We start from the raw sequence: 23,718 nt of genomic DNA on the forward strand, positions 1-23,718 counted from the left end.
GCGGGGCTCAATCCCAGGACCCCAAGATCACGACCCCAGCCGAAGGCAGAGGCTTAACCCACTGAGCCACCCAGGGGCCCCCTGACAACCTCATTTTCTAAGAAAAAAATTTTCTGGGTATCTGGCTGGCTCACTCCGTTAAGCCTCTGCCTTAAGCTCAGATCATTATCCCAGGATCAAGTCCACATCCTGCTTCCTGCTCAGTGGGGACTCTGCTTCTCCCTCTGCCCCTCACCTCACTCTCACGCTCTCTCACTCTCTCTCTCTCAAATAAATAAAATCTTAAAAAAAAAAATCCTAGCAAGAAAAAACTAATAAAGCTTGAAAAGTCCATCTTTCGCATCATCTTCCTGCCTAGATGTCTTCCCATTAGTGCAAAGAAGTGAGAGCAAACCATCAGCGAAGGAATAGAGAAAATCTGTCTCATTCACCCCTTTAAGCATTTAGCTTAAGTATTATGGATACATCTTTCCTACAATGTAAAGATGAAAACTAAACTAATTGTTAATCCTCTGAACATCAGACTAATAGGCCTGGTACTTTCCTAGGGATCTTCAGCCAGTCACCGCTGCTGTTGTAGCTTTTTGGTGCTCATCTTTAACTGCCTTTGGCAATCACCTCCTGAACTTAAAAAAACTCTGATGTTTGTGTCCCCAGGAGATTCTGATGATCCAGGGTGGTGCTGGGGCCTGGGGATTTTTAAAAACTCCAGGGACTCATATGCGGCAGAATTTGTGAGCCACAGTCCTAAGCCATTTTGTCCTCTTCCCACGGTGTCTAGTACGGTGCCTGGTGGAAAGTGACGCTCAGAATTTATAAATAATGTTCTATTTGTCAGGAAGGAGAAGCACAGTCTCTAATGTCCGCACCACAAACTCTCCAGGCGCCCTGGACAAAGACAACGAGGAGGCAAGGGGGGGCGGAGAGGGGAGATAGTGCGATGCCGCCGGCGTCCAGGTCTCTCTCTTGACTCGAAAGTGTCCACCCCGAAGCTCAGGTACTGTCCAGCTACGTCCAGAATGCCTCGGAAAACACAAATTCACCACGAGGTTCAAGGGGTGCCAGACTGTCTCCTGTTTCCACAAATGAGGCAGGTGCGGGTACTTTGAGCTTCGGCCCAAGTCGAGTCGACTCCAGAGTCAACCTGAGACCCTCTCTCGGCTCCAGACTGCAGTGTGGCAGCTCTTCCTGCGTGGGGAGAAGGGTGCGAGTGGGAGTGGGCACCACGACGAGCCGGAGCAGGCCTGTTCCGCGGGGACAGCGGTGCAGCGGCGGGCACTAAGAGAGAGCAGCTGCGCAACCACCCGCGGGTGCACGTGGCGCGGCAGCAGCAGCTATTCAGGGGCGCGCGGCGGCGGGGATGGCGGGGGCGGCGGGGGCGCGGACTACAAGTCCCGGCATGCCTCAGACAGGGGCGGGCCGGCGCAGGAGCCGGGCCCCGGGACCAGCCAGGCTCAGGCGTGCGCAGTGGTTCTCGGGAGTGGCGGGGCGGGTCCTCCGAGGCTGTCAGCTGGGGCCCGGGGCGCCCGGGCGGCGGTGGTCGCGGCCATTGGCGGAGAGGCGGGAGGGGCGGGGCCCCCGCGAGCCGCTGTGGGCAAAGCCAGGCGCGCGGAGGCAGGCAGGCTGCCGGCTGGGGAGGCACGGCTCGGGCTGGTGCGTTCCATCCTGGCCATGGCAGCGGCGCCGCTGAAAGTGTGCATCGTGGGCTCGGGGAACTGGTGAGCGGCGGCGGGCCGGCGGCGCGGGCTCCGCCTCCAGGAAGCCCTCTCCCGGGCGGGCTAGGGCCGCGCGTCCCCTCCGCAGCGTGGGCACCGGGCACCGCGCGCAGGGAGGCGGGGCGGGTGGCCTCGCGGCTGGGCTGGGCACCGCGCACCCGGGGAGGCCGCGCCGAGACACTAGCCCGGGAGGCCCTGGGCCCGCGTGCCCGCGGAGGGCAGCAAGGCGAGAGGGTACTGCGCGTCCGCGGGCACCTGTCTGCGCTCTCACCGCGCGGCGGGCGCACGGAGGCCACCTGCTCGCCACGCCCGGGTGTTTTGCGCACCATTCTAAGAGCGTTCTCGGTTCTGGGCGGATCGCCTGGGTCGAGGAATCGGTGGAGACTCGAGCATTTTTGCCGTCGTTTCGGTATTGAGGAAACCGAATCAAAGAAGGGCTAAATGGCTCTTGCCACCCAGGTGGTGTACGGGACCGTTGCTGTCCTTCCAAGTGCAGGTTTCGCCCCACCTCTGAGAGTCCTGTATCGTAGAAAGATTATGTAGATAAGAAAATTCAAGTTCCAGCAGGCCCGACTCACGGAGTAGTCCAGGGGCGTTGGGAATTCTCTGGAGGGCTGTTGGGAGGCTTCCCGTCTCCGCTGGGCTTTATTTGACTTCTGACATTTATACAAGCGCTTTGTGACGGCGCTCTTCTGAGCACTTTGTAAATGTCAGCCTTTTTAGTGCCCTTTATCAAACTTTGCTACTCTGGTGTGTTGGGTGAGTGTAGAGGAAAGTGGGGCCAGGTGGGTGGGAGGAAGTGGAATATAATAATAGCCTCTGATATTTTCGGTCATTTCCCCATTGTTGCGCACTTTTTTCGCACATCCGAAGGACTGGTATAGAATAGTTCAGAGTTGTGTCCTTTTAGCTTGCGTTTTTCTGTGGCCGGACACTCATCACAGTTCAGGCTTCGTGGAGTGCTGCCCCACTAGGAATGGGCCTAATGACTTGTCTTACTTTGTCTTACTCTTAGACATGGCCCAAAAAGTTCCTGGAGGAAATCTTAATCTGGTTAAATCTTACCTGGTTCTCCACTTTTCCATCCCAGCAAGGCCACTGGCCTCTCCCTGTGCCACACCCCCACCCCCAGCAGGCAAGGTAATGATTTACCTCATTATCTGTTCCTTCCTCTCTATCCAGTTCTTAAGAAAAAACAACTACCCTAGGGCCTGGCATATTGCTAAATAAAAATTAAAATGAATGTTTGAAAATTGATCTTAAAAAATGTAATTCGAGTAGGTAATCACATTAAAAAACCAGAAGGTTCCCCCCCCCCCCCGCCCCTCCATAAAGCAATGAAATACCTGACACTCAACGCTTGCTGCGCAGGATATCTCCTGGAGGAAAACCAGTAATTACTCAGTGTCTTCTGGCCTTTCTGAAGGAATTCCATCAGATGCCAGCTAATGCTTACATATATTGCTTTCCCTCTCTGCCCTGCAAATACTAGAATATTATGTACTTTTCTGTAAATTCTTTTCTTGGCCAGCCACAGAACATTCTGCACATTGAGTGAATTTGGTACCTCTCTGCTGCAAAGCTTCATGTGGACTTCCAGGTTGGCTTTGCCAGTTTTGATCCCAAGGTCACTTGAATGAGATTACTGTTGGCCATGGGACCGGGAAAGTACTCCTTTAGCACGTGTTCTTTTAACATTAGTTTTCTCTTCTGTAAAAGGACACAGACCCATAGATGACAGAGCCTTTTCCTAATTTGCAAGGTGCAGAAGGAGCACGGCATTGCCATGCTGGATTTGGGCCAGGAGCAGGAGTAGTGAAGTAAACTCCTGCCCCCCCCCCCCCATGGGATTTGGCTGCCTTCCCACGGCTTCACTCTGATGTACTTGACTGGGTTTTCTTGGCCCACTCCAGCCCAAGGAAATGGAGTAGAGCTTGGCTAGTGACCTTAGAGCCCAGCAATTGAGAGAAATGTGCCATCCTGATGGTTGGGCTGCCTGCCCAGCTCCATTAATTATGGGAGCAGACAGGAACATTGTTGCTCACACTCAAGTCCTAGAGAGAGGATCACGACCTCCCCAGAGAGATTTCAGAAATTTGGGAAATGAAAACAGCATGGAGAGGCTTCCTAGGGCTTGGGGGGTGTTCAGCTCTGGTCAGCAGGCATTTTCCCAATCTAGGCACAATGGTACAGAATCCCTGCCTATAAAGAATTTACCTTCAGGGCTGAGATGAAATGGAAGATAAATTCAGAAGAAATGGAAAGTGGAATGAAATACCTGTCACAAGGTTAGTTAGACGTTACCTTTTAGTGTTGCTTAAAATGTGGTCCAGAGACCACCTGCATCAGAGTGACCACTGAGGCTACACTTGCTGATTCATACTCCCTGAAGGTGGGACAGATTTTTCCTTACAGGACATTGGCCTTCTGCTAATTTTGAAATACTATCTAGAGATGAACCTGCCCTTCCAGATTTGGTCCTTCATTCAAGAATGTGAAGTTGCTTAAGCAATGTTTAATCTTGAGACTTTGAAGTAGCCGAGCGTGGCTGTGTCAATAAAGGTGTTGTCACATCTAAACCAAAAACTAAAAGGTGGCCCTGTGCTCTCATTTGAGTGCCCTCCCCCATGTAAATGCTTAATAATTGCAGTATAGATAATGAATCTAGCTGACTTGGCCGGGAGTTTCAGCCTGGAATGACACGGGGGTTAAAGTCAAGTTGTTGTATAACTTGCCCTTGTCATGCCCTTTGGCACTTCCTTTCCTATGGACAAGTCAGAAGAGGCCAGAGGGGGCCCTCATGCATCCTGCGGAGTCCCATGATGCTGCCCCCTGGGGTGCAGGGAGGTGCTTCCTGGCCTGCCTGGCTTTTCATGGCCCTGGGAACTCAGAAAAACAAGAAAAAACAAACATAAATCTTCCGAAGTTCCTCCAAATATGAAACAAAGTTTCGTTACCCAAACTTTCGGAAAATGACCCAGACACAGGGCAAGATCCAGTTCTAGCACTGAAGCCTCAGGGCTATGTTTACAACCAAACCCCTGTGGTAGGGAGCATATGTCCAAGCCCTGGAACGCGTTTGGAGGCGGGGTAGTGCAGGAGGGGCTGGGGGTTCCCACTGCTTTGGTTTCAGTCCTGGTCCTCTGTTTCATAAGTCCTTGAGCAAACTGCTCCTTCAAGAATCATTGGTTATGATATTGGTACCTGCTGTCTAGGATTTTGGTTAGGATGAAATGACATGTGTTGGGGAGAGTACAGAGTGACCAGCACTAAGTAGATACCAGCTACTGCTATTGTATTTATTTGATCAACCTTGACCAGCACGGTCATTAATTCACCAAATGGATCCAGCTGGAGTCTGAACAAGAAGCAGAGGCAGAGGAGGGAGAGGTGAAAGAGTATAACTGATAGGCAGCTGGAGGAGTTGGGGGAGTTGTTTCTCTCTGGCCCTTGTTTTCCCCATCACCCCACAGCTGTACGGAAGGGCAGGGAGAGCTGTGGCCTACTTGACACTGATGATCGGAGCTGGATGTGGGTGACTCTCATCTTCTTTTGCTCTGAATGCAGCGTTGTGGCCCTTAGACAGCTATGTCACCCTTTTGTTCTCCTCAATTTCCATGGTACTGCTTGCTACATACCCACAGGCAGTGCTCAGAAGCATTCTGAGCCCCTGTAAATGAGTTCCTCTGGGGTCAGGAAGGGATTCAGAAATAATCCCTTCTGTGGCTGCAGGTGCCACTGACGTACCTCTGCTTTGGGAGCCAGAGGGAGAATTGAATGATAGGATGGGTGGGTGCTGAACTGGGAAAAGATCCAGAGTCTCCTGTGAACCAGAGTGAGAGTTTGTACAACTAAAACCCAGAAGAAGCCCTGATACTGTTGCCTCTTTCCATCACCTCTGCCCCCGGTTCAGCACAGTGGTTCGATACACACCTTTTCGACTTTATGATGGTGCAGAAAATGATGGTGAGAGTGTGAACCATAATCTGAATTGTGAATCAGGCTTTTCTTCTGGGCTGGACGCTATGCAGTGGATCCTCCGTCCTGATGCCCGGCTGGGGCTGCAGCATCTGGTCAGATACCGATCACGGGGGTGAACAGGTGGTACAGGGACAGCCATTGTGCTGGTCACTTTCAGTGCAATATTCGGTCAATTACCTGAGCTCATCAACACTTGGATGTGAAATAGGATTTGTGTCCAATGATTTTGCGTGACTGTAGGCTTATATAAATGTTCTGGGCAAGTTGCAGTGAAGCTAGGCTAAGCTATAGTGTTCAGGAGGTGAGGGGAACTAAATGCATTTTAGGATATTTGAAACTTAATGATGGGTCATATGGGACATAACCCCATCATAAGCTGAGGAAGGTCTGTATACAAACCGTGGCTGCTTTTGTAGGGGTTGAGTCAGCAGCTCCCAGTTCTCCTTGAGCCTTTCATCACTATCATTATCATTCTCTAACCTGTCCTTCCCCAGGGGGTCATTTTTTTTTTTTTTTGAGTGTCAGGTATGTGCATTACTTCATTTAAGCCTCCTAACATGCCTGTGGCAGTACTATTGTTCATCCTGATTTGCATGACAAGAGGGAGATGGAGGGAAACCATTTCAAGGTCAGTGGTTAATCCTTGGAGTGGAAGCCCAGATCCTTCTATCTCCAAGGGCCTTGTTTCTATAAATTCTTGTCATTTTCATTGAGAAGCATACTTAGACCTGCGGACAAATCTTATCGTCACAGAAATATTTGAATATCTTATGTCTTACCCTCCCAACAAAAGTTTAGTACAACAATATTTCCCTTAAGAAAAATCAGATTGAGGGATGCCTGGCTTGCTCAGTTGGTGGAACATGTGACTCTTAATCTTGGGTTGTGAGTTCAAGCCCTATATTGGGCGTAGAAATTACATAAAAACTTTAAAAAGAGAGAGAAAAAGAAAAAAGATCACATTGAAATGTCTTGAAAATTGTCACTTCCCTCTGGAACAGGCGTCCCTCCTCCTCTACACATGGCAGATGATCATAGTTTACTATTTTTAAGGCAACTGATCTTCCTAAAATTAATCTAGCAGATTAATTGTTAGAAAAACCTTACATCTAAGTGAAAAATCTCAGTCCAACTTTCACCCCTTAATCTCTGTGCTGCCTGGGTGAGCCCACTCTCTTCTAAGACACCCCATTGGCTAGAGAAGTCTCATGTCTGCTCCGTCTTCTCTGTGGCAAGCCAAGTAGTGTCTCCAGGTCTCTGAATGGTTGCTGGTGGAAAGTTGTTTTGGGAGTCCACACCAGCCAGGTCTCCCTTCTCTTTCCTTCATCCCTCACCTCCATGCTTAGTGATACCAAAACTTAATGGCCTTAAACAGTAGTCACTTACTAGTTCATGATTCTGGGGATCAGCAGTCTGGACTAAGCTGGAAGGGTCTTCTGCTGGTCTAGCCTGGGCTCACTCATAAGGCTGAGGTCCGGTAATGGGTTGGCTGGACTCTTGGTCCTAGACGACATCTTCTGTGTGTTTGGCAGTGGGCAGGCTTCAGCCAGGCTGAGAGGAGTGACCTGAGAGGACTGTGTGTGTGTGTCTCATTCGTCTGCAGTCTAGTTGGGACTTCTCCATTTGGTGGCTGGATTCCAATAACAACAAGAGAGAGCACATACAAGTACCTCCCATGAGTAGAGTCACAGTATTTGTCTTGTAGCTGGCTCACTTGACTTAGCATAATGTCCTCAAGGTTCATCCACGGTGTAGCTAGCTTGTGTCAGAATGTCCTTCCCTTTTAAGGCTGAATAATATTTCATAGTGTTTATATAGTACATTTTGTTTATTCATCCTTCAGTGGACACTTGGGTTTCTTCCACCTTTTGTCTGTTGTGAATACAGTGGTCCCCCTTGCCCACTGGGGATACGTTCCAGAACGTCCAGTGGATGCCTGCAGTTGCGGATAGTATGGGAAACCTTATACTGTGTTTTTTCCTAGACATACGTACATGTGATAAAGTTTGATTAAGCACACTAAGAGATGAATAATAACTAAGAACGGTTATAACAATATGCTATATTAAAAGTTACGGCAATCTGCTCCATCACTCTCAAAATACCTAATTGTACTATACTCCCCTTTCTTGTAATGATGTGAGATATCGGCTGCCCACATCATGAGGTGAAGTGAGGTGACTGGCACAGGGGTTGGGACGTGGCATTTGAGGGGGAGGGGTAGTGATAGGGGAAAACATGGCGACCGGAAAAGGAAGACAAGGGGCGACTTCTGTAATGCTGCTCTGACTGATCTGAGTCCCTGCTTTCCCTTCTTGGGGGTCCATACCCTGAAGTGGAATTGTCAGATCCTAGTGTAATTCTATTTTTAGTTTTTTTGGCCAGCCACCGTATTGCTTTCCATGACAGCTGCACCATGTTCTGTGCCCTCCAGCAGTGCCCAAGGGGTCCGATTTCTGCACAGCCTCACTGACACTCATTATTTTCCAGTTTTGTTTGGGTTTTTCATTTTGTTTTGTTTTTTCCCTGTAGTTACCATCCTAAGGGGTGGGAGGTGGTATGTCTTTTATTAATTGCATGTTAATGTGGCATGTACAATTTTGCATCCTGTTTTTTGTGAAATGTAACATTCTGTCACCAGCTTTGTCTTCTGCCCTTTGAATTCTGATAGGTGGAAAGGCTTTTTTCAACTTCTCCCCATCCTTTTCTCTGTGAAGTTGTACACATTGATCTTTCCCCCCTTGTGGCTTCTTCCTTTGATTTTAAGCTGAGGAAGCTTCCTGATCTAGAGATCAAAAAAACATTCACCGAATGGAATCTGTATTTAAAATACTTCATTTTTCACATTTGCATCTAAGACTTGGCATTTGATTGTACTTTAAAAGCCCTTTAACGCAAAGAATTACACAGAATGCTAACAATGGTTCTCCCTGGGTGGTGAGATTATTTGTAATTGTCTTTTCATCATTCTTGTATTGCTTGTTTGAGTAAAAAAGTAGATGTTATTTAAAACAGAATTGACCACCCTCTTCCCTTGGTTCCATAGTCGGATGAGCACTGGAAGAGACTGGGGCATGGAATGTAGAAAATCTGGCTGAACCCTTGCTAATTTTCCTCACTGGGACTTCTTCGTCTACTCCATAAAAAGAAGGAGGTACTGTAGGGTTCTTTCTGGCCCAGAAAGGTTCTGCGTTCTGTGGAGGAGGAGCATGGACCGCCAGAATTCCATTGGGTTTGTGGCTGGCTTGATTGGAATGCCAAGGGGGCTGGGGTGTGGAGGTATGTCAAGCTGGAGGTTAGGACCTCCAGCAGGTGAGTGTCCCTCCAGCTGGGACACAGGAAGGGAGAGCAGAGTGTTGAAGACACACAGGCTGGGGTGTGACTCTCTGTCTTCCACCAACCACCTGTGTGCTCTCTGGGCTTCAGGTTCTTCATGTAAAAAATGGAGAGGCACCTGGTAAGTTGATTAAACATCTGACTCTTGATTTCAGCTCAGGTGATGAGCTCGAGGTAGTGAGTCAAGCCTCCCTCCCATCAGGCTCCATGCTGGGCTTGGAGCCTGCTTAAGAGTCTCTGTCTCTCTCTCCCCTTCTCTCCTGTTGCCCCCCTCCTCTCTTTCTCTCCCTCATTAAAAAAAAAAAAAAAAAAAAAAAACTCACTCTCTCTCTCTATCTCTCTCCCTTTGCCCCCTCCTTTTTCTTTCTCTCCCTCTTAAAAAAATGAGGGTAATAAATGGATATTATAATATACTTAATATATATAATATATATAATTAATGATAGTGATAATAATAAAACCTGCCTCAGAGGGTTGGCGGGCCATGAAACATCTTGTTAATTAACATCTGTAAGATATTGAAAGTAGTGTGTGTGGATGTAATCATACTGAGGCATGTAAATGTATCGAATCAACAAGGTGTACATCTTAAAAACTTACACAATGTTATATGTCAATTACATTTCGGTAAAAACAGCAACAAAAACCAGGGCCTAAGGGCCCAACAGGCCTACCCCTTTCAGGCATGGCCCTCCCCTCTTCTCTTTGTTTTCCCCACCCTACCCTGCCATCCCTTTCTCTTCCTTCCTCTACTCTGCTCCCTCCCTCCGTCTTCCCTCTCTTCCCTGTCACTCCCTTTTCCTTGACCTCTCTGCTCCCGGCCTCCGATCCCTTCCTCCTCCTCCCCGTGGCAATGTTGGCTCCAGAACACCAGAATGTCTGCTCCAGTTTGAGCAGAAGATAATCTCCTGGCCCCACCTGTTCTGCGCCTTTGCTCCAGGGCCTTGAAGGCTCCCCAGTCCATCCCATAGGTGAGGGCCTCTCAGCCCTTGCAGAGTTCAGCCCAGCTGCACTTGCTCCCAGCTCTCCCTGATCTTAGTGTCCTCTGCTTAGCCACGTTGGTCACCGTGGTGTGGTTACCTTTCTTTGTGAGCTTGCTGGGACAGCTTTGTTCTGTCTCCAGTTCCCCATCTCCAGGGTCCATGAGGGTGCGGACTCGTGTGCCTTACTCCCTGAACCCCCCTTCCCAGCAGCCTTTACACCTGATAGGTGTTCCGCATGCATTTTCAACACATGATGCTACTCTGTACCAGGGCAAATGTAAAGGAGCAGAAAGTGTGGGCTTTGGAAACAGACCTGGGTCAGAACTGCTGGTGTCTAGGTGGGTAGCGTGACTTGTGGGTGACACTCTTTGGGCCTCAACTTCTTTGTCGGTAAAGTTAAAGGGGATAATGAGCACCTCTCTCGGGGCCGCTGTAAAGATGAAAGGAGATCTTCAATCCAGTCCTGGTACACAGCTGGCCCTGGAACAGGACTTCCTATCTGTGTGAACTTCTGAACTTCATTTGGATGGCTTGTAGAAGTTGGGAAATCAGTCTACATGATTTCATGGGAAGTGAGATTTTATACTCCTGTGTGAAGACTCAGGACTGGTCCTGAGCAGCCCTGAGCCCCTTGCCCAGTTCAGCCACTACCTGGTTGTGTGACACAAGGTCAGAGTGAGGCCAATCCTCCATGTCTTAATGTGGAAGGTCATAAGTTTGGACACAGTTAAAACCTCTGTTTTGCAGGCTCTGCCCTTAACTGCTTTTGGCTCTCCTTCATACTGCGTTATTATTTGCTTATTACCCTTTGTGTAAAAGTTGACTTTAAAAGAAAACTTTCTGTCACTACTGTCAATACCATATGTTGGAGGTAATAACAACCAGGAGAATGAAAACAAAACAGTGTTAATAGAATTCTTGCCAAATCCTGCTACCTGCCCAGGCTCAGTGTCTGAAGCATTTAAAGGCTTCGGGAAGAAGGGAAATGAACACATGCTGGAGAGATGGTAACAACATAGTAGCACTCAGATGAGACATTCTGCGCTCTCTCGAAGTCCATGGAGTTGAAGGGGCACAAGCCAGGGGTGCTTGGTGGCTCAGTGGGTTAACCCTCTGCCTTTGGCTTAGGTCATGATCCCAGTGTCCTGGGATCGAGCCCCGCATCGGGCTCTCTGCTCAGCAATGAGCCTGCTTCCCTGCTCTCTCTCTGCCTGCCTCTCTGCCTGCTTGTGATCTCTATCTGTCAAGTAAATAAATAAAATCTTAAAAAAAGGGCACAAGTGAGTCAGTGTCCTTTAGCGCTGTGTGTTGGGGGTGGCACTTGGCCATGGGGGGGTGTACCCCTGGCACCCATTCCTCACTTTAGAAAACACTGGCCTGGATCCTAGACCTGAAATGGACATTAGAGAGCATTGCCCCACCTGTCATTTAGTAGATGAATGAGCTGGGACAGGTGTGGAAATGGCTGTCCATGCCCTTGACCCTGACAGTGAAAGATCCATTCCAGGATCTGCTCGGGCAGTGGCAGAAAAACCCCTGAAATGTGGAGGGCTCCACCAGTGGGGCCTGGAACCCCAGCCAGTGTAAAAACTGCCTGCGTGGACTGTAGCCAGTACTTTTATTTTAAGCTCAGTCTGATATCTGTGAGTGTTTTTGGACTGGCTCTCAGCAGGGCCCTTTAAAAAAAAAAAAAAGAACAGGGTTTGTCACTTAACAATAGCCTCCAGTCCCTTTAGAAACACTCCGGTTCCTCCAGAACACTTGGTTTGCTCTATCTGATTCTGTTCCTTCATGTCAGTCAGAAGTGGTAACATGTGTCATGAGCACAGCTAGTACCATTTCAGAGCCAAAAAGGAATTTAGGTGTGGATTATATACTTATTTGGGGGTGGGGGGATCAGCTTTTTTTGAAACATAATTAATATACAAAAACCACTGGACCTACTTAATGTATATAATTTGATGGGCTTGGAGATAAGAGTATACCCATGAAACCACTACAACTCAAGGTGATAAAAATCTTTGATAAAGGGGCACCTGGGTGGCTTAGTGGTTTAAGGGTCCTGGGTTCGAGCCCCACATCAGGCTCTCTGCTCAGCAGGGAGCCTGTTTCCTCTCTCTCTCTGCCTGCCTCTCTGCCTACTTGTGATCTCTGTCAAGTAAATAAATAAAATCTTTTTAAAAAATCTTTGATTAAAAACAAAAATAAAAAATAAGAAAGTTAATAAAAACAACAAGAAAATAAACATTTATTTCTTAAATAGAAAGTTCTGCCTGGCGCCCCCCCCCCCACCCATTTTTGGTGGCAGTAACACTCTGTCCTATCAGCTCTGGGATTGTCCTATGTGGCCTTTGTTATGTTGATGTGGATTATACTTCTGGAGGTTTTATAAACAGCCTCGGAAAAAAGGCAGCAAGGAAAATGTTTGGTTCAGCATAAAATACTTGGTTGGGCATGAAGATTTTACTAGATTGTCAAAGAGATTAAAAAAATAGTGTTTTAAGTTCTGATCCCCCAAAACAAAAACAGATTACTATGTAAATTATTTAGAAAGAACAGGACAAGGCCTCGAAGGCACTAGAATCTTTTTGTTTTTGTCCTTGCTAGGTTTGTCCTTGAATTAAATTCCATGCTTCTCAGAGTGCCTGGGCAGCTCAGTTGGTTAAGCATCTGCCTTTGGCTCAGGTCACGATCATGGGGTCTTGGGATCAAGCCCCAGGTCCCTTGGGCTCCCTGCTCAGCAGGGAGTCTGTTTCTCCCTCTGTCTCTCCCTCTCCCCCTGCTCATCATACTCTGTCTCTCAAATAAATAAAATCTTAAAAAAAAAAAAACAAAACTTAAATTCCATCCTCCTTTCTTCTGTCCTGATCACCTTCCCTTATCACCTTATGAATGGATAGACTAAGCTAGTGCATCTCAACTTTGGCTATAAATTAGATTACTTGGAAGATTTAAGAATCCTGAGTCCAAGGCCACCCCACAGACCAGTGATATCTGTGTCCCTGGAGTAGGATCCAGCGTAGGTAGTTTCTAAAGCTCCACAGGGACCGACAGCATTGAGAACGGTACAGCCGTCCAGAACTTTCCGGTGCCTTCCTCCCTCACAAGAAAGAATAGCATAAGCTATTGCACATATCAAAGCTCTGTGGCTTTACCTGTGAAATTCTTACTCTATGCCGGCAAGACAGTTTGTAGCTAAATACATATTATTCATCCCGTTCTCCTCCTGAGAATTGTAGAAAAAAGGCCAAGAGGGGTGCCTGGGTGGCTCAATGGGGTAAGTGTCTGCCTTCGGCTCAGGTCATGATCTCTGGGTCCTGGGATCGAGCCCCACATTGGGCTCCATGCTTGGCTAGGAGTCTGCTGCTCTCTCTTCTGCTCCTCCCTTCCCCACCCCTAGCTTGTGCTCTCTCTCAAATAAATACAGAAGATCTTTAAGGAAAAAAAAAAAAAAAAGGAGAGGCCAATGTTCTTCCCAAGATCACTATCACCTTAATTGTAATCTGGGAAACAGCTGCTCACAGACTCCCAGGGAGGTAACAGCTCAGGCTCACAGTGTTCTTGGCATTGAGTTACGCAACTCACAAGGTCACAGAGAGCAAGTGTGATTCTGGGGAGGTGAGCAAAGTGGGGGGCGAGGGGGAAGCCACTAGGCACTAGGAATCCAAATCTAGTAAATCAAGCAGGAAAATAAGCCAGAACCACCAGATCCCTCCCCCGTGATCTTACCAGAACATATTTGCTTCTCTGTTTACAAAGCCTTCTTGGGGGGGAAGCCAAGCATCTGCAACCAAAGGCAAACCTGTAGCGTCTGTTGAAATGAGCTAGTTCAGAAAATTCAAATGAATATTAGAACTGTTAAACGTTAAGCCCATCAGACCATGCTGTGTATCCTTTGGGATTCACTGGTGCAGAAAATGACATGACCCAAATAAGGGGGGAGAACTCCCATTACATTACATGTCAGGTCATCAGGGTCTGGCTCTGCCTCTTCCCTGGTTTCACCAGGAACTTCACTCAATCACCCATTTGCTCATTTATCTCCCATTATCACATACTTGCCACGAACCCACTGGGCCCAATGCATTGGACTAGATGCCGTGCCGGTGAGCCAGGAGAGCAAAGGCAGTGCGTTCTTTGCACTCCAAAGCTTACTTAACCCCTCAGGGAGGTGAAGGAGGTAAGAGGAATTGCTTCCCAGTTGTATAAGAAACAAAGTATTTCTTCATTCAGAGTCACCCCGGGCCCAGTTAGCATTCCATGGCCCAGGAACGTGTCTACTATGGTGGCCCTGGCCCCAGCCCCAGCCCATCTGCCCTTGTCCAGGGGACTGGCGTTAACTAGTTGGAGTGCATGATCTTTCCCTGTAGCAAAGCCTGTGGGACACTGATTAGTTACCAGAATGTGTCTGGTGAACAGAGATGCAAGAGAAACGGAGCCTGTGGGAGGCTAGAGGCCAGCTGGGTCATACCAAATACCCAGACAGCTGAGCCCTGGCACCCTCGCTCTGCTCCTTTTCTGGAACTTGGAGTCTTGTCTTCCCATTACGAATGCAGCTCTGTTGCAGTTCACTGGAACACAGTTTATCCTGTGGTAACTACATTTTAATCTCTGTGATGGATTTGAAATATAGCCTGGTTGCCTCGGAGGCTTAAGAGGACCCGCCAAGTATTACTTTCATGTTTTATATCTTTTAGGTGGGTTTCTTTTCTACCTGGAGTACTTCTCTTCCAGGATAGGTTGATGTTTACTAGTTTCCAGAGGTGGTGGTTTTGACCTTGTACCAAAATCCTGATCTCGGCAGGGCAAGGCGGGGGTGTGTGTGTGTGTGTTCTTTCCAGGTGAAAACTAAGCTTTCAAATGGCCTGTGGCTGATAACGACGTCTCATCTGAATTACAAGCCCAGTGCTTGAATCAGAATCAGAACTTGTTTCTTCTGTATTAGAGTCAAATGCTTTTCTCTTCTGCCCAAGTGAGTTTAATTTTTTTCTTCTTTTCCGTTGTTTCTTTCGTAGGGGTTCAGCTGTGGCAAAAATAATTGGTAATAATGTCAAGAAACTTAAGAAGTTTGCCTCCACTGTTAAGATGTGGGTCTTTGAAGAAACAGTTAACGGGAGAAAACTGACAGACATCATAAATAATGACCATGAAAATGTAAAATATCTCCCTGGACACAAGCTGCCAGAAAATGTGGTAAGACTTTGGGATGGAAAGTACTTCTGGTTAATTCTGAAAGTTAACGCTTGGCCGAGTTAGCACATGGGGCTTGGGGAAATGGGAAAGCTACTTCCCTCTTCCTTTGTCCCTGTCTGCTACCAGCTAGTTTGCTTGGTTGGTTTTGGTTTTCCTGACTCTTAAAATGGGCTTTGTATTATTTTGCTAGGGCTGCCATAACAAAGTATGATAGAATAGGTGGCTTAAATAACAGAGATTTGTTTTCTCATAGTTCTGGAAGCTTCAGTTCCAAGGTGAGGGTGTCAGCAGGTTTGGTTTCTTCTGAGGCTCTCTCTTGTAGATGGCTGTCTTCTTCCTGTGTCCTCACGCTCCTGTGTTTGTCTTCTGCCCCTACTCTTCCTTTTTAAAAAATGTATATATGTATATAGATTTACTCATTTGAGAGAGACTGTGCATGTAGGAGTTGGGGGAGGGGTAGAGGGAGAAGTAGACTCCCCGATAAGCAGGGAGCCAGACTCGGGGCTTGGTCCCATTACACAGAAATAATGACCTGTGCTGAAGGCAGATGCTTACTTAACTGACTGAGCCACCCAGGTGCCCCAGTCTGCTCTCATGACAGGAATCCTATTGAATTAGGGCCCACCCTAATGTCCTCATTTTAATGCAGTTACCTCTGTAAAGACCCTGTCTCCAAATAATAGTCTTATTCCAAGGTACTAGGGTTAGGATAATCAGCTTATGAATTTGGAGTGGGGGGTGCGCGCCACACAATTCATCCCACAGCATGCAGCTTTCTTGGCATTTAAGGTGCTGGAACTCACAACCTTGCCTTCAGCTGCTTGAGACCCCCAGTCCTAATAGTCCCTTTCTAAGTGCATGGACTTTGGTCTGCACATGAGGACAGCTAATGCACTGGTCTGTGATTTAAAATCAGGGTCAAGGCCTAAATTATAGAAGGAGATTGAAGAGAATAGAAGGTCGGAAGACTGACAGTTTAAAATTTAGGCCTATTAGGTCTGAGAGGGAAAAGTACAGGTAATTGCCTGGCCTCTTTCCGGTGACTTGCGGGAGGTGGGTGGGGGGAGAAATGGGCAAGAAGAACAAGAGTGACCATGCCTTTTTGTCTCAGTGGAATTTGAACTTCTATTGCCAGATTTCACCCCTTGCTGGCTTTCTGTAATAGTCTGAAGACCAGACCATTGTGGTCTAATTCCCTGCCTGCTGCCCTGGTTAACCAGACAAGCTTGTCTTCTTTGTTCATGAAGTAGTCATCTCTGCATATATTCACTCATCGGCCTTCGTGAGCATGTACAGTGCATGCAAAGCACATTGTTGCTAGAAACAAGAAGAGGAATAGGATGACGTCGCTTCCTTCAAGGAGGCCAGCAGGAGAGATGGATTTGTAAACTGACAAACGCCAGGAAGTCCGGATTTGCAAAGACCTTGCTTGCTGGAGGTTGCTCTTTGGTTTTTGGTTATAGTGTTCATTAGTATCAAGCAGTGTGCTAAGTAGCTCGCATACCATGTCTCGGGTAATGCTCTCAGTAACCCTCTTAGGTTGATATTACTGGTTTTCCTGTTAAGAGAGTGGTTTTGATTTTGTAGGGAAGGATGCTTAGGAAGGATGTGTAGAGAAGGATGCTCAAGAGAAGTTAATGGACTTGGCGCAGGGCCACATAGCTAGAGGCTGGGCTTTAAATTTGATTCCTGGTAGACTCATCCCATGGAATCCATTGTCTTCTAGACAATGATCACTTTCTCCTCTGTGTCCCTACACTGAGGGGTCAGGCAGCATTTCTGCACAGTCATTCTCGGCATTGTTGGTGGGTAGAGAAAGGATCCCTATGGTTCTGAGCTTAGAAGTGAGTTGTCCAAATATCAGAGGGGAAGAACAAAGGGAGTGGCTGTTCCCACCGCAGTGGGAGGCTTCTGGGGTCATCTCTGACCCATGCTTGGAGTAGGAAATTCCTGCTTTTCACTTCTCATTGTTGTTGGAATCGACGGCTGCTTCCCTTCCATAAACCACATGCTTTGTTAGTACGTTCCTTCCACTCTGCTTTGTGCCAGTCCCTTATGTACCTAGATGTTTGGCCCCACCTGCCCCGACAGTGTGAACCTGACTTTCTGGTTTTTGGTTCTTCCATGGCTCCTGGTGCAGTGCTCAAGGCGAATGGGGGGGAGGGGAACCTGCCAAGTGGTTCTGTGAAGCCGAAGCTTGTGCCAGGAGCAAGGAATCCAGGACGGAAGGAGTCAGGGAAAGAACTGACCTAGAGGAGCCAACAGCCATTGCCACGCAGAGCCCAGTCCCCACAGTGACTGAGTCTGCCCCCTGCCTGCGGATGCGGACAGAAGGAGGAGAAAAAGGAGGAACCATCTACTCCTGGGACCCTGTTGATGCCTGAAGCCTTTTGGTTCACGAAAGTGAATGTGTCCATTCTCTGGAGTGGACATTTGTTCAGTTTCCAGCTGTTTGCCATTGTGGACCATGTTCCCAGGGGGTGGAATTGCAGAGTCACCGGGAGCGCTCAGCTGTAGTGTCACTACGTCATACCACTGGATTCCAAAGTGGTCCTACCAGTCTCCGTTCCCCCAGCTCGACTGAGGGGTCACATTGTTCCACATGCTTGCCAGTGCTTGGCTGGAGACACCCAGGGTGTTAGAAAGTTCTATTTCTTAAGCCTGGTGGAATGTACACAGGTGGTTTTTTCCCTCTATATTTTTTATAGTTTCTAATGGCACTTACATAATAAAGCGGAGTGATGGTGAAGTGTAGTGGTGGGGGACGCCCTGGGAGTCAGTGCCTGGGTCAGACGGACGGGTTGTTCCTCATGCTGTATTACCCTTAGGCATTTTGTGGGGATTAAATGAGGTGTTCCACATAGTTAGTTTGCTCTGAAGCATTTTTTTTTAAGTTGGGGTTTTGTTTTTGTTTTAAGATTTTATTTATTTATTTATTTGACAGAGATCACAAGTAGGCAGAGAGGCAGCAGAGAGAAAGAGAGGAGGAAGTAGGCTCCCCACTGAGCAGAGAGACCCTGGGATCATGACCTGAGCCGAAGGCAGAGGCTTCAACCCACTGAGCCACCCAGGCGCCCCTTTTTTGTTTTGTTTTATATGTTTATTTCAGTTTTTCAGCTATCTCATTTGATCCTTTAAAAAAATCAACTAGTGTTAGATAAGACCCTTTTGGTTCACGAAAACTAGTTATCTAGTGTTATCTAGTGTTAGATAACCATCGTGAAAGATGGTTAATTGTGAGGTCTGTCAATCAGCGCACTGACGTGAGACTGGGAATCTTTTTTGCTTGGGGGTCCCCACACTGTTTCCCACTGGCCTTCAGGCCCATCCTCATCACATGACCCTCCCCACTCTCACCCCCAACCTCTTGTAACAGGTGACCTCTTGTCACCATGTCATCACCTGTTCACTAGAAGCTGGGACAGTCTGGGTTTGCAGTTTTTATCTGAAACTGAGTGAAAAGAACGCTTCCCGTTTCTTGCCACTGTTGGATATAAAATTGTGGATCCTGTCCTTGGTCTCATCCAGGTAGGGCGCTCCTTTGCCCTCTGGCACCAGGATTTACGATGACAGCATCTTCTGTGAAGTACTGTTGTCATTGATTCTCATCTTGCTTTCTAAGCCTTAGCCGTACCTTTTTAAAAACAACTTCACTGAGGTATGATTCACAGATCATACAATTTGCCCATTTAAGTGTACAGGTCAGTGGTTTTGAGTATATTCAGAGTTGTGCAGACATTACCACCATCAATTTTAGAATATTTTCATCAGCCCAAAAAGAAACCCTACCCCATGTAGGTGTCACTTCCTATTTCCTCCTATCCCCTGTCCCAGTCCCAAGTAACCACTGGTCTTTCTGTTTCAATAGACTTGCCTCTCTGGACATTTCATAAAAATCGCACCATCTAATAGTTTTCTGTGTCTGGCTTCTTTGATTTAAGATCGTGTTTCAAGGTTCCATCCGTGTGTAGTCTGTGTCAGTACTGCATTCCCTTCCATGGCTGAGTAAGATTCTGTTTTACGGATGTACCACACTGTATTTTATCCACTTGTCCATTGATGGACATCTGGGTGGTTTGTGCTTTTCGGCTCTTGGGATTAATACAGCTGTGCACACTTGTATAGTGTTCTGTGCAAACGTGTTTTCAGTTCTTTTGAGCGGGTACCTAGGAGTACCAATTGCTGGATCATATGATAACTGTTAGATCTCTTCGAGGAACTGCCAGGCTATTTTCCAAGATGACTGCACCATTGTACAGCCTGCTTCAGCAGTGTGTGGGGGTTCCAACATGCTCCATAGCCTTACGAATACCTTTGTCATTGTCCAGCTTTTTGATCCTACCCATCCTAGTGGGGAGGAAGTGGTATTTGATTGTGATTTTGGTTTTCATGTGCCTCATGGCTAACCATGTTGAGCATCTTTTCATCTGTTCATTGGACCTTTGTATGTCTTCCTCAGAGAAATGTGTATTCACAGTATTTGTCCATTTAAAAAATTGGGTTGTCTTTTTATTAATGAGTGGTAAGAATTCTTTTTTTCTTTCTCAAAAATTTTATTTTTAAGTAATCTCTACGCTCCGCATAGGGCTTGAACCCATGACCCCGAGATAAGAGTCATATACTGTTCCTACTGAGCCAGTCTGGTGCCCCTAGAATTTTTAATATAGGGGCGCCTGGGTGGCTCAGTGGGCTAAAGCATCTGCTCAGGTCATGATTCCAGGGTCATGGGATCAAGCCCCGTATCAGGCTCTCTGCTCAGCAGGGAGCCTGCCCCCCCCAACCCTGCCTGCCTCTCTGCCGACTTGTGATCTCTGTGTGTCAAATAAATAAGAATCTTTAAAAAAAAAAAAAATCTTAATATTCTCAATATATATTAGATACAAGTCCATTTTCCCAGATAAAGAATTCAGAAGTGTTTTCTGCTTCAAGTTTTTGCTTTCTTAATGTTAATCCTTTGAAGCAGGAAAGCTCCTAAGTTTGAAATAGAATTTGTATATTTCCTTTCTTACTAACTCTTTGGATTTGGTTTCTTGCATAGGTCTGCATTGGCTGATGTTTCCTCCACACCTAGAATAGTGACTGGATTTTGGGGGGGTCTGAGGGAGTGCCAGGGACAATGGCATGGTGAGGAAGAACAAAGCAGAGTGAAGAGTTTTGTTTCTGTGCTTTAAGTGATATCCTATGCGATATAAGGTTAGGCCGAGACAATTAAAAAAAAAATGGCCCCTTACTTTTGGGTAATAGGGTTGCGATAACAACCATTAATTTTGGCTGCAGCCTTTTTCAGAATGAGAATATCAGGTCAGTAGGAGCCTCAGTGTTAACTCCTTCCTCCCTGCGTATAGCTTTCTGGTTTTTGTTAGAGGAGTCTTTGTCACCGTTGCTTCTCCAATGTAAATGTTCCTCGGAATCGCTTGGAGAGCTTAACAGGGATTGCTGTGTTCACCCGAGGGTTTTTCACTCACCGGGTCTCAGATGAGGCCCATACATGGGCATCTTTAACAGGTTCCCCAGGTGATGGTGATGCTGTTGTTCAGGAACCACACTTTGGACCCACTGGTCTACCTCATCAGTCTGTATTACTGGTGTAGCCTCGGGGGCTCCGGGTGGTGGACAGCTGTGTTTCTTTCGCAGCAACCTCACTGCTGGCATGTTTACAGAAGACTCATCAGATAAGATGGTCTGTGCTTGAGGATCATTTTTCTGAATATGGAGCCAAAGAATATACATTTCACCTATGCTCTTGGCCGATATTGAGACCAGAAGACCAGGAGGGCACCATAGTATTTTTGGAACCTCTATTTTGCTGTGTGTGTTCCTCACATGCCATTGTCTTTCATCTAAATACTAATTCCTTGGAGAATGTAGGCAAGTGGCCTGTGGGTGTCCAGTTAGCTAACTGGTGATAGAGCAAAGTCAAGGTGTGCAGATAGTCTCCAGTGATAACTTGAGCTGGGGGGATGGGAAAGAACCTTTAGGCTTCTCCACATAGATTTTCCAGCTCTGTTTTAAATTATTTTCTGTGTGTGTGTGTGTGTGTGTGTGTGTGTGTATAAACGTGGACCAAGAGCCCTGGAGTCCTGGAAGTGTGAACATGAAGAGGACCAACCGTGGTGCCTTGGTTCTGACTCCATTATTCATCGTCCTTGCCTATGAAAGGCAAGCCCTTTTGTTCTCAGTTGTCTTTCCCAGCGGATTTCAGGTTCTTTCATGGTGGACACCCTCAGAAAGATTTTGACAGGAAGTGTGTGAAATAGGTCAGCATTTGTAAAACAGTGTCTTGGTTTTGTTCAGAGTAAAAGATAGGCAAAGACTTAGCTAAAGGTTCTATTCGGAAATAGGGTATCCAGTTACTGGCTTAGCTGTGGAGAGCTCGGTTGTTACTGTGTGGGAGGAAAAGTGTTCTGTGAATGGACCATGCACTCAATAGAAATGTAGCTGGTGTCGCACTTGGTTCTGTGGGTTAAACCCTCAGCACTCCGCCAAGGAGAGCGGAAGGACATCTCTGTGTACCGTGAGCCCCCGCTCATCCCATCCTGGAGAGCCATCACGTTCCCAACCAGCGGCAGGTTCTTTGATTTGTTGAAGAAGGAAATGGACAGGAGGAAATCGAGATCAGAGGGCAGCTAGCTTCCTTGTGTGTTTTTTTAAAAATGGGACATAGGGATGGGCAGATTCCTTCAATGGTAAGAATTTATAGAAAGCAAGTAGATTTTTCTGATGTGTGATCTCTTTCATTTGTTTTGTATCATTTTGAAGCACTTTCATGCATATTGCTTAATCTGAAAGTGCTCTGTGACGTAGCTGGGTAGGAAAATTACTTTTATACCCTTCTGTACATGGGGTGAGTGAGGTCAGTGAAGATAGGTCTTTTGTCCAAGGTCACACAGCTGGTCATTTGCAGATACAGGACTCAAACATACATCTTTTCTATATTTGCTCTTCAGTTCTGGTGTCTTTCCTATTTCACCATTTTGGGAAATGTCCCGAAAGGGTGAAAAGGGAGATGCCTGCATGTGTGCGTGTGTGTTGGGGATGGATGGTGAGGAAAAGGAACAAGGGGTCTAGAGAAGAAAAAATATTTTAACTAAAATTCAGGCCATCCGGCTCTGTGTCAGTGTACAGAGCAGAGATCCCCACCTAAGTAGGGCTAGTTGCCCATGGTGGAGTGAGGGTCAGTTTTTACAGGGGCTGGGAGGGGATTGGATGGGACCATAGGCAGATACAGAGCATAGAGGGCTTTGCTAGTAAAGGACAAAGCAGCTGGGGATTGGAGTCAGGAGGCTAATGGAATAGGATAAGAAATTGCTCTTCTGGGGATGTAGAATCTCCAAATGTGAGGGAAATAATAGGCAGATAGATTTTTGGTGACTCAGCCTAGATTACTAATCCAGAGAAGCCCCTCTCAAGAGGAAGACAGCTTCTCCCCTGCTCTGGGGAATGTGACTAAGAGAAGTGCCAGTAAACTTTGGGTTATGATCTGTATGGGGGATGACTGGCTGCCATTCAAACCAACTTGATCTAAGATAAGGGATGATTTGGTTCATAGGACTAAAAATCCAGGTAGAGCTGGGTTCAGGCACAGCCTGGACTAATGGCTTAAATGAGGTTCACGAGGCCCTGTGTTTTCCTCGGTTTCTCTGCTCTGCCTTCCACAAAGTTGGCTTCATTTCACCAGGGAGCCCCTTGACCGGACTAGGTTCTCCCCCTCACATTTGTAAAAGTGTTGCAGCTGTTCCAGACCTCACAGTGTCATCCCATCCTGTTCAAGGAAAGACCCTTGTAGCTACTGGAGAAAAGTTAAGGAAGCAAACATCTTCTTGGCTCTCGTTGTTTTATGTGCCCACAGGCTTGGATGGAAAGACCATCCTTGGAGTAGGGGAGGGCCCAACTCCACGCACATTGCATGGTTAAAATGGGGAAGCAGTAACTTCTGAAATGAAATTTCGGGGCGCTTTTGCCAGAAAGGAGAATCCAGGCTGGGTGGTAAATTATAGAAGTCTTCCATACCAACCAAAGGGATAAGGGGATGAAATAATTCCAGATAGATTTCCCTGGGGGATTCTTTGAGGGAGGGAGTAATGCTTATTAGCACATGTATTAAGAGAATAGACTTAAGATAAAAGGAGAGACATAATAATTGCTTGACTTAAAGAACAAAAGGATTTCCTTCCCTCTAACATAATAGTGGTCTAGGGCTTTGCTTCACACTGTTCACTCTTGGTCCCATCTTTCTTCCTCATGTCCCGTGTCATCTCATGGGTCTGGGTTGTCACGGGTTTCAACAACAAAGTGGGGAGAGAAAGTGTAGAGGAAGCAGCTGTCTGTTTTAGGGGTGCTGTGCCGTGAGTGCTCTGCACCTCCCCCTCACGCTGTGTTGATGAGAACTTGGTCCATGGCCCGTGTCACTGCAGGGGCTGCTAGGATATGCGGTCCCTAGCCGGTGACCAGTGACTGGCCTTCCGCTCTGTGATTCTAGAAGAAGGCGAGAAGGAATTTTGGTGAGGAGC

General features: G+C 47.1%; 1 protein-coding gene across 1 annotated transcript in view; it reads left to right on the top strand.

The window, feature by feature from the left end:
• The first annotated feature begins 1,494 nt into the window (after positions 1-1,494).
• The window catches only part of GPD1L (glycerol-3-phosphate dehydrogenase 1 like), a 58,110-nt gene continuing 35,886 nt past the window's right edge, over positions 1,495-23,718 (top strand). The window contains exons 1-2 of the mRNA XM_032861038.1: positions 1,495-1,718; positions 15,031-15,208. Coding sequence (XP_032716929.1) covers positions 1,672-1,718; positions 15,031-15,208 — 225 coding nt within the window. The 5' untranslated portion in view covers positions 1,495-1,671. The remainder of the gene's footprint in view (positions 1,719-15,030; positions 15,209-23,718) is intronic.

The sequence above is a fragment of the Lontra canadensis genome, unplaced genomic scaffold (genome assembly GCF_010015895.1).
Source record: "Lontra canadensis isolate GAN:19392208 unplaced genomic scaffold, GSC_riverotter_1.0 scaffold20, whole genome shotgun sequence".
NCBI lineage: Eukaryota > Metazoa > Chordata > Mammalia > Carnivora > Mustelidae > Lontra > Lontra canadensis.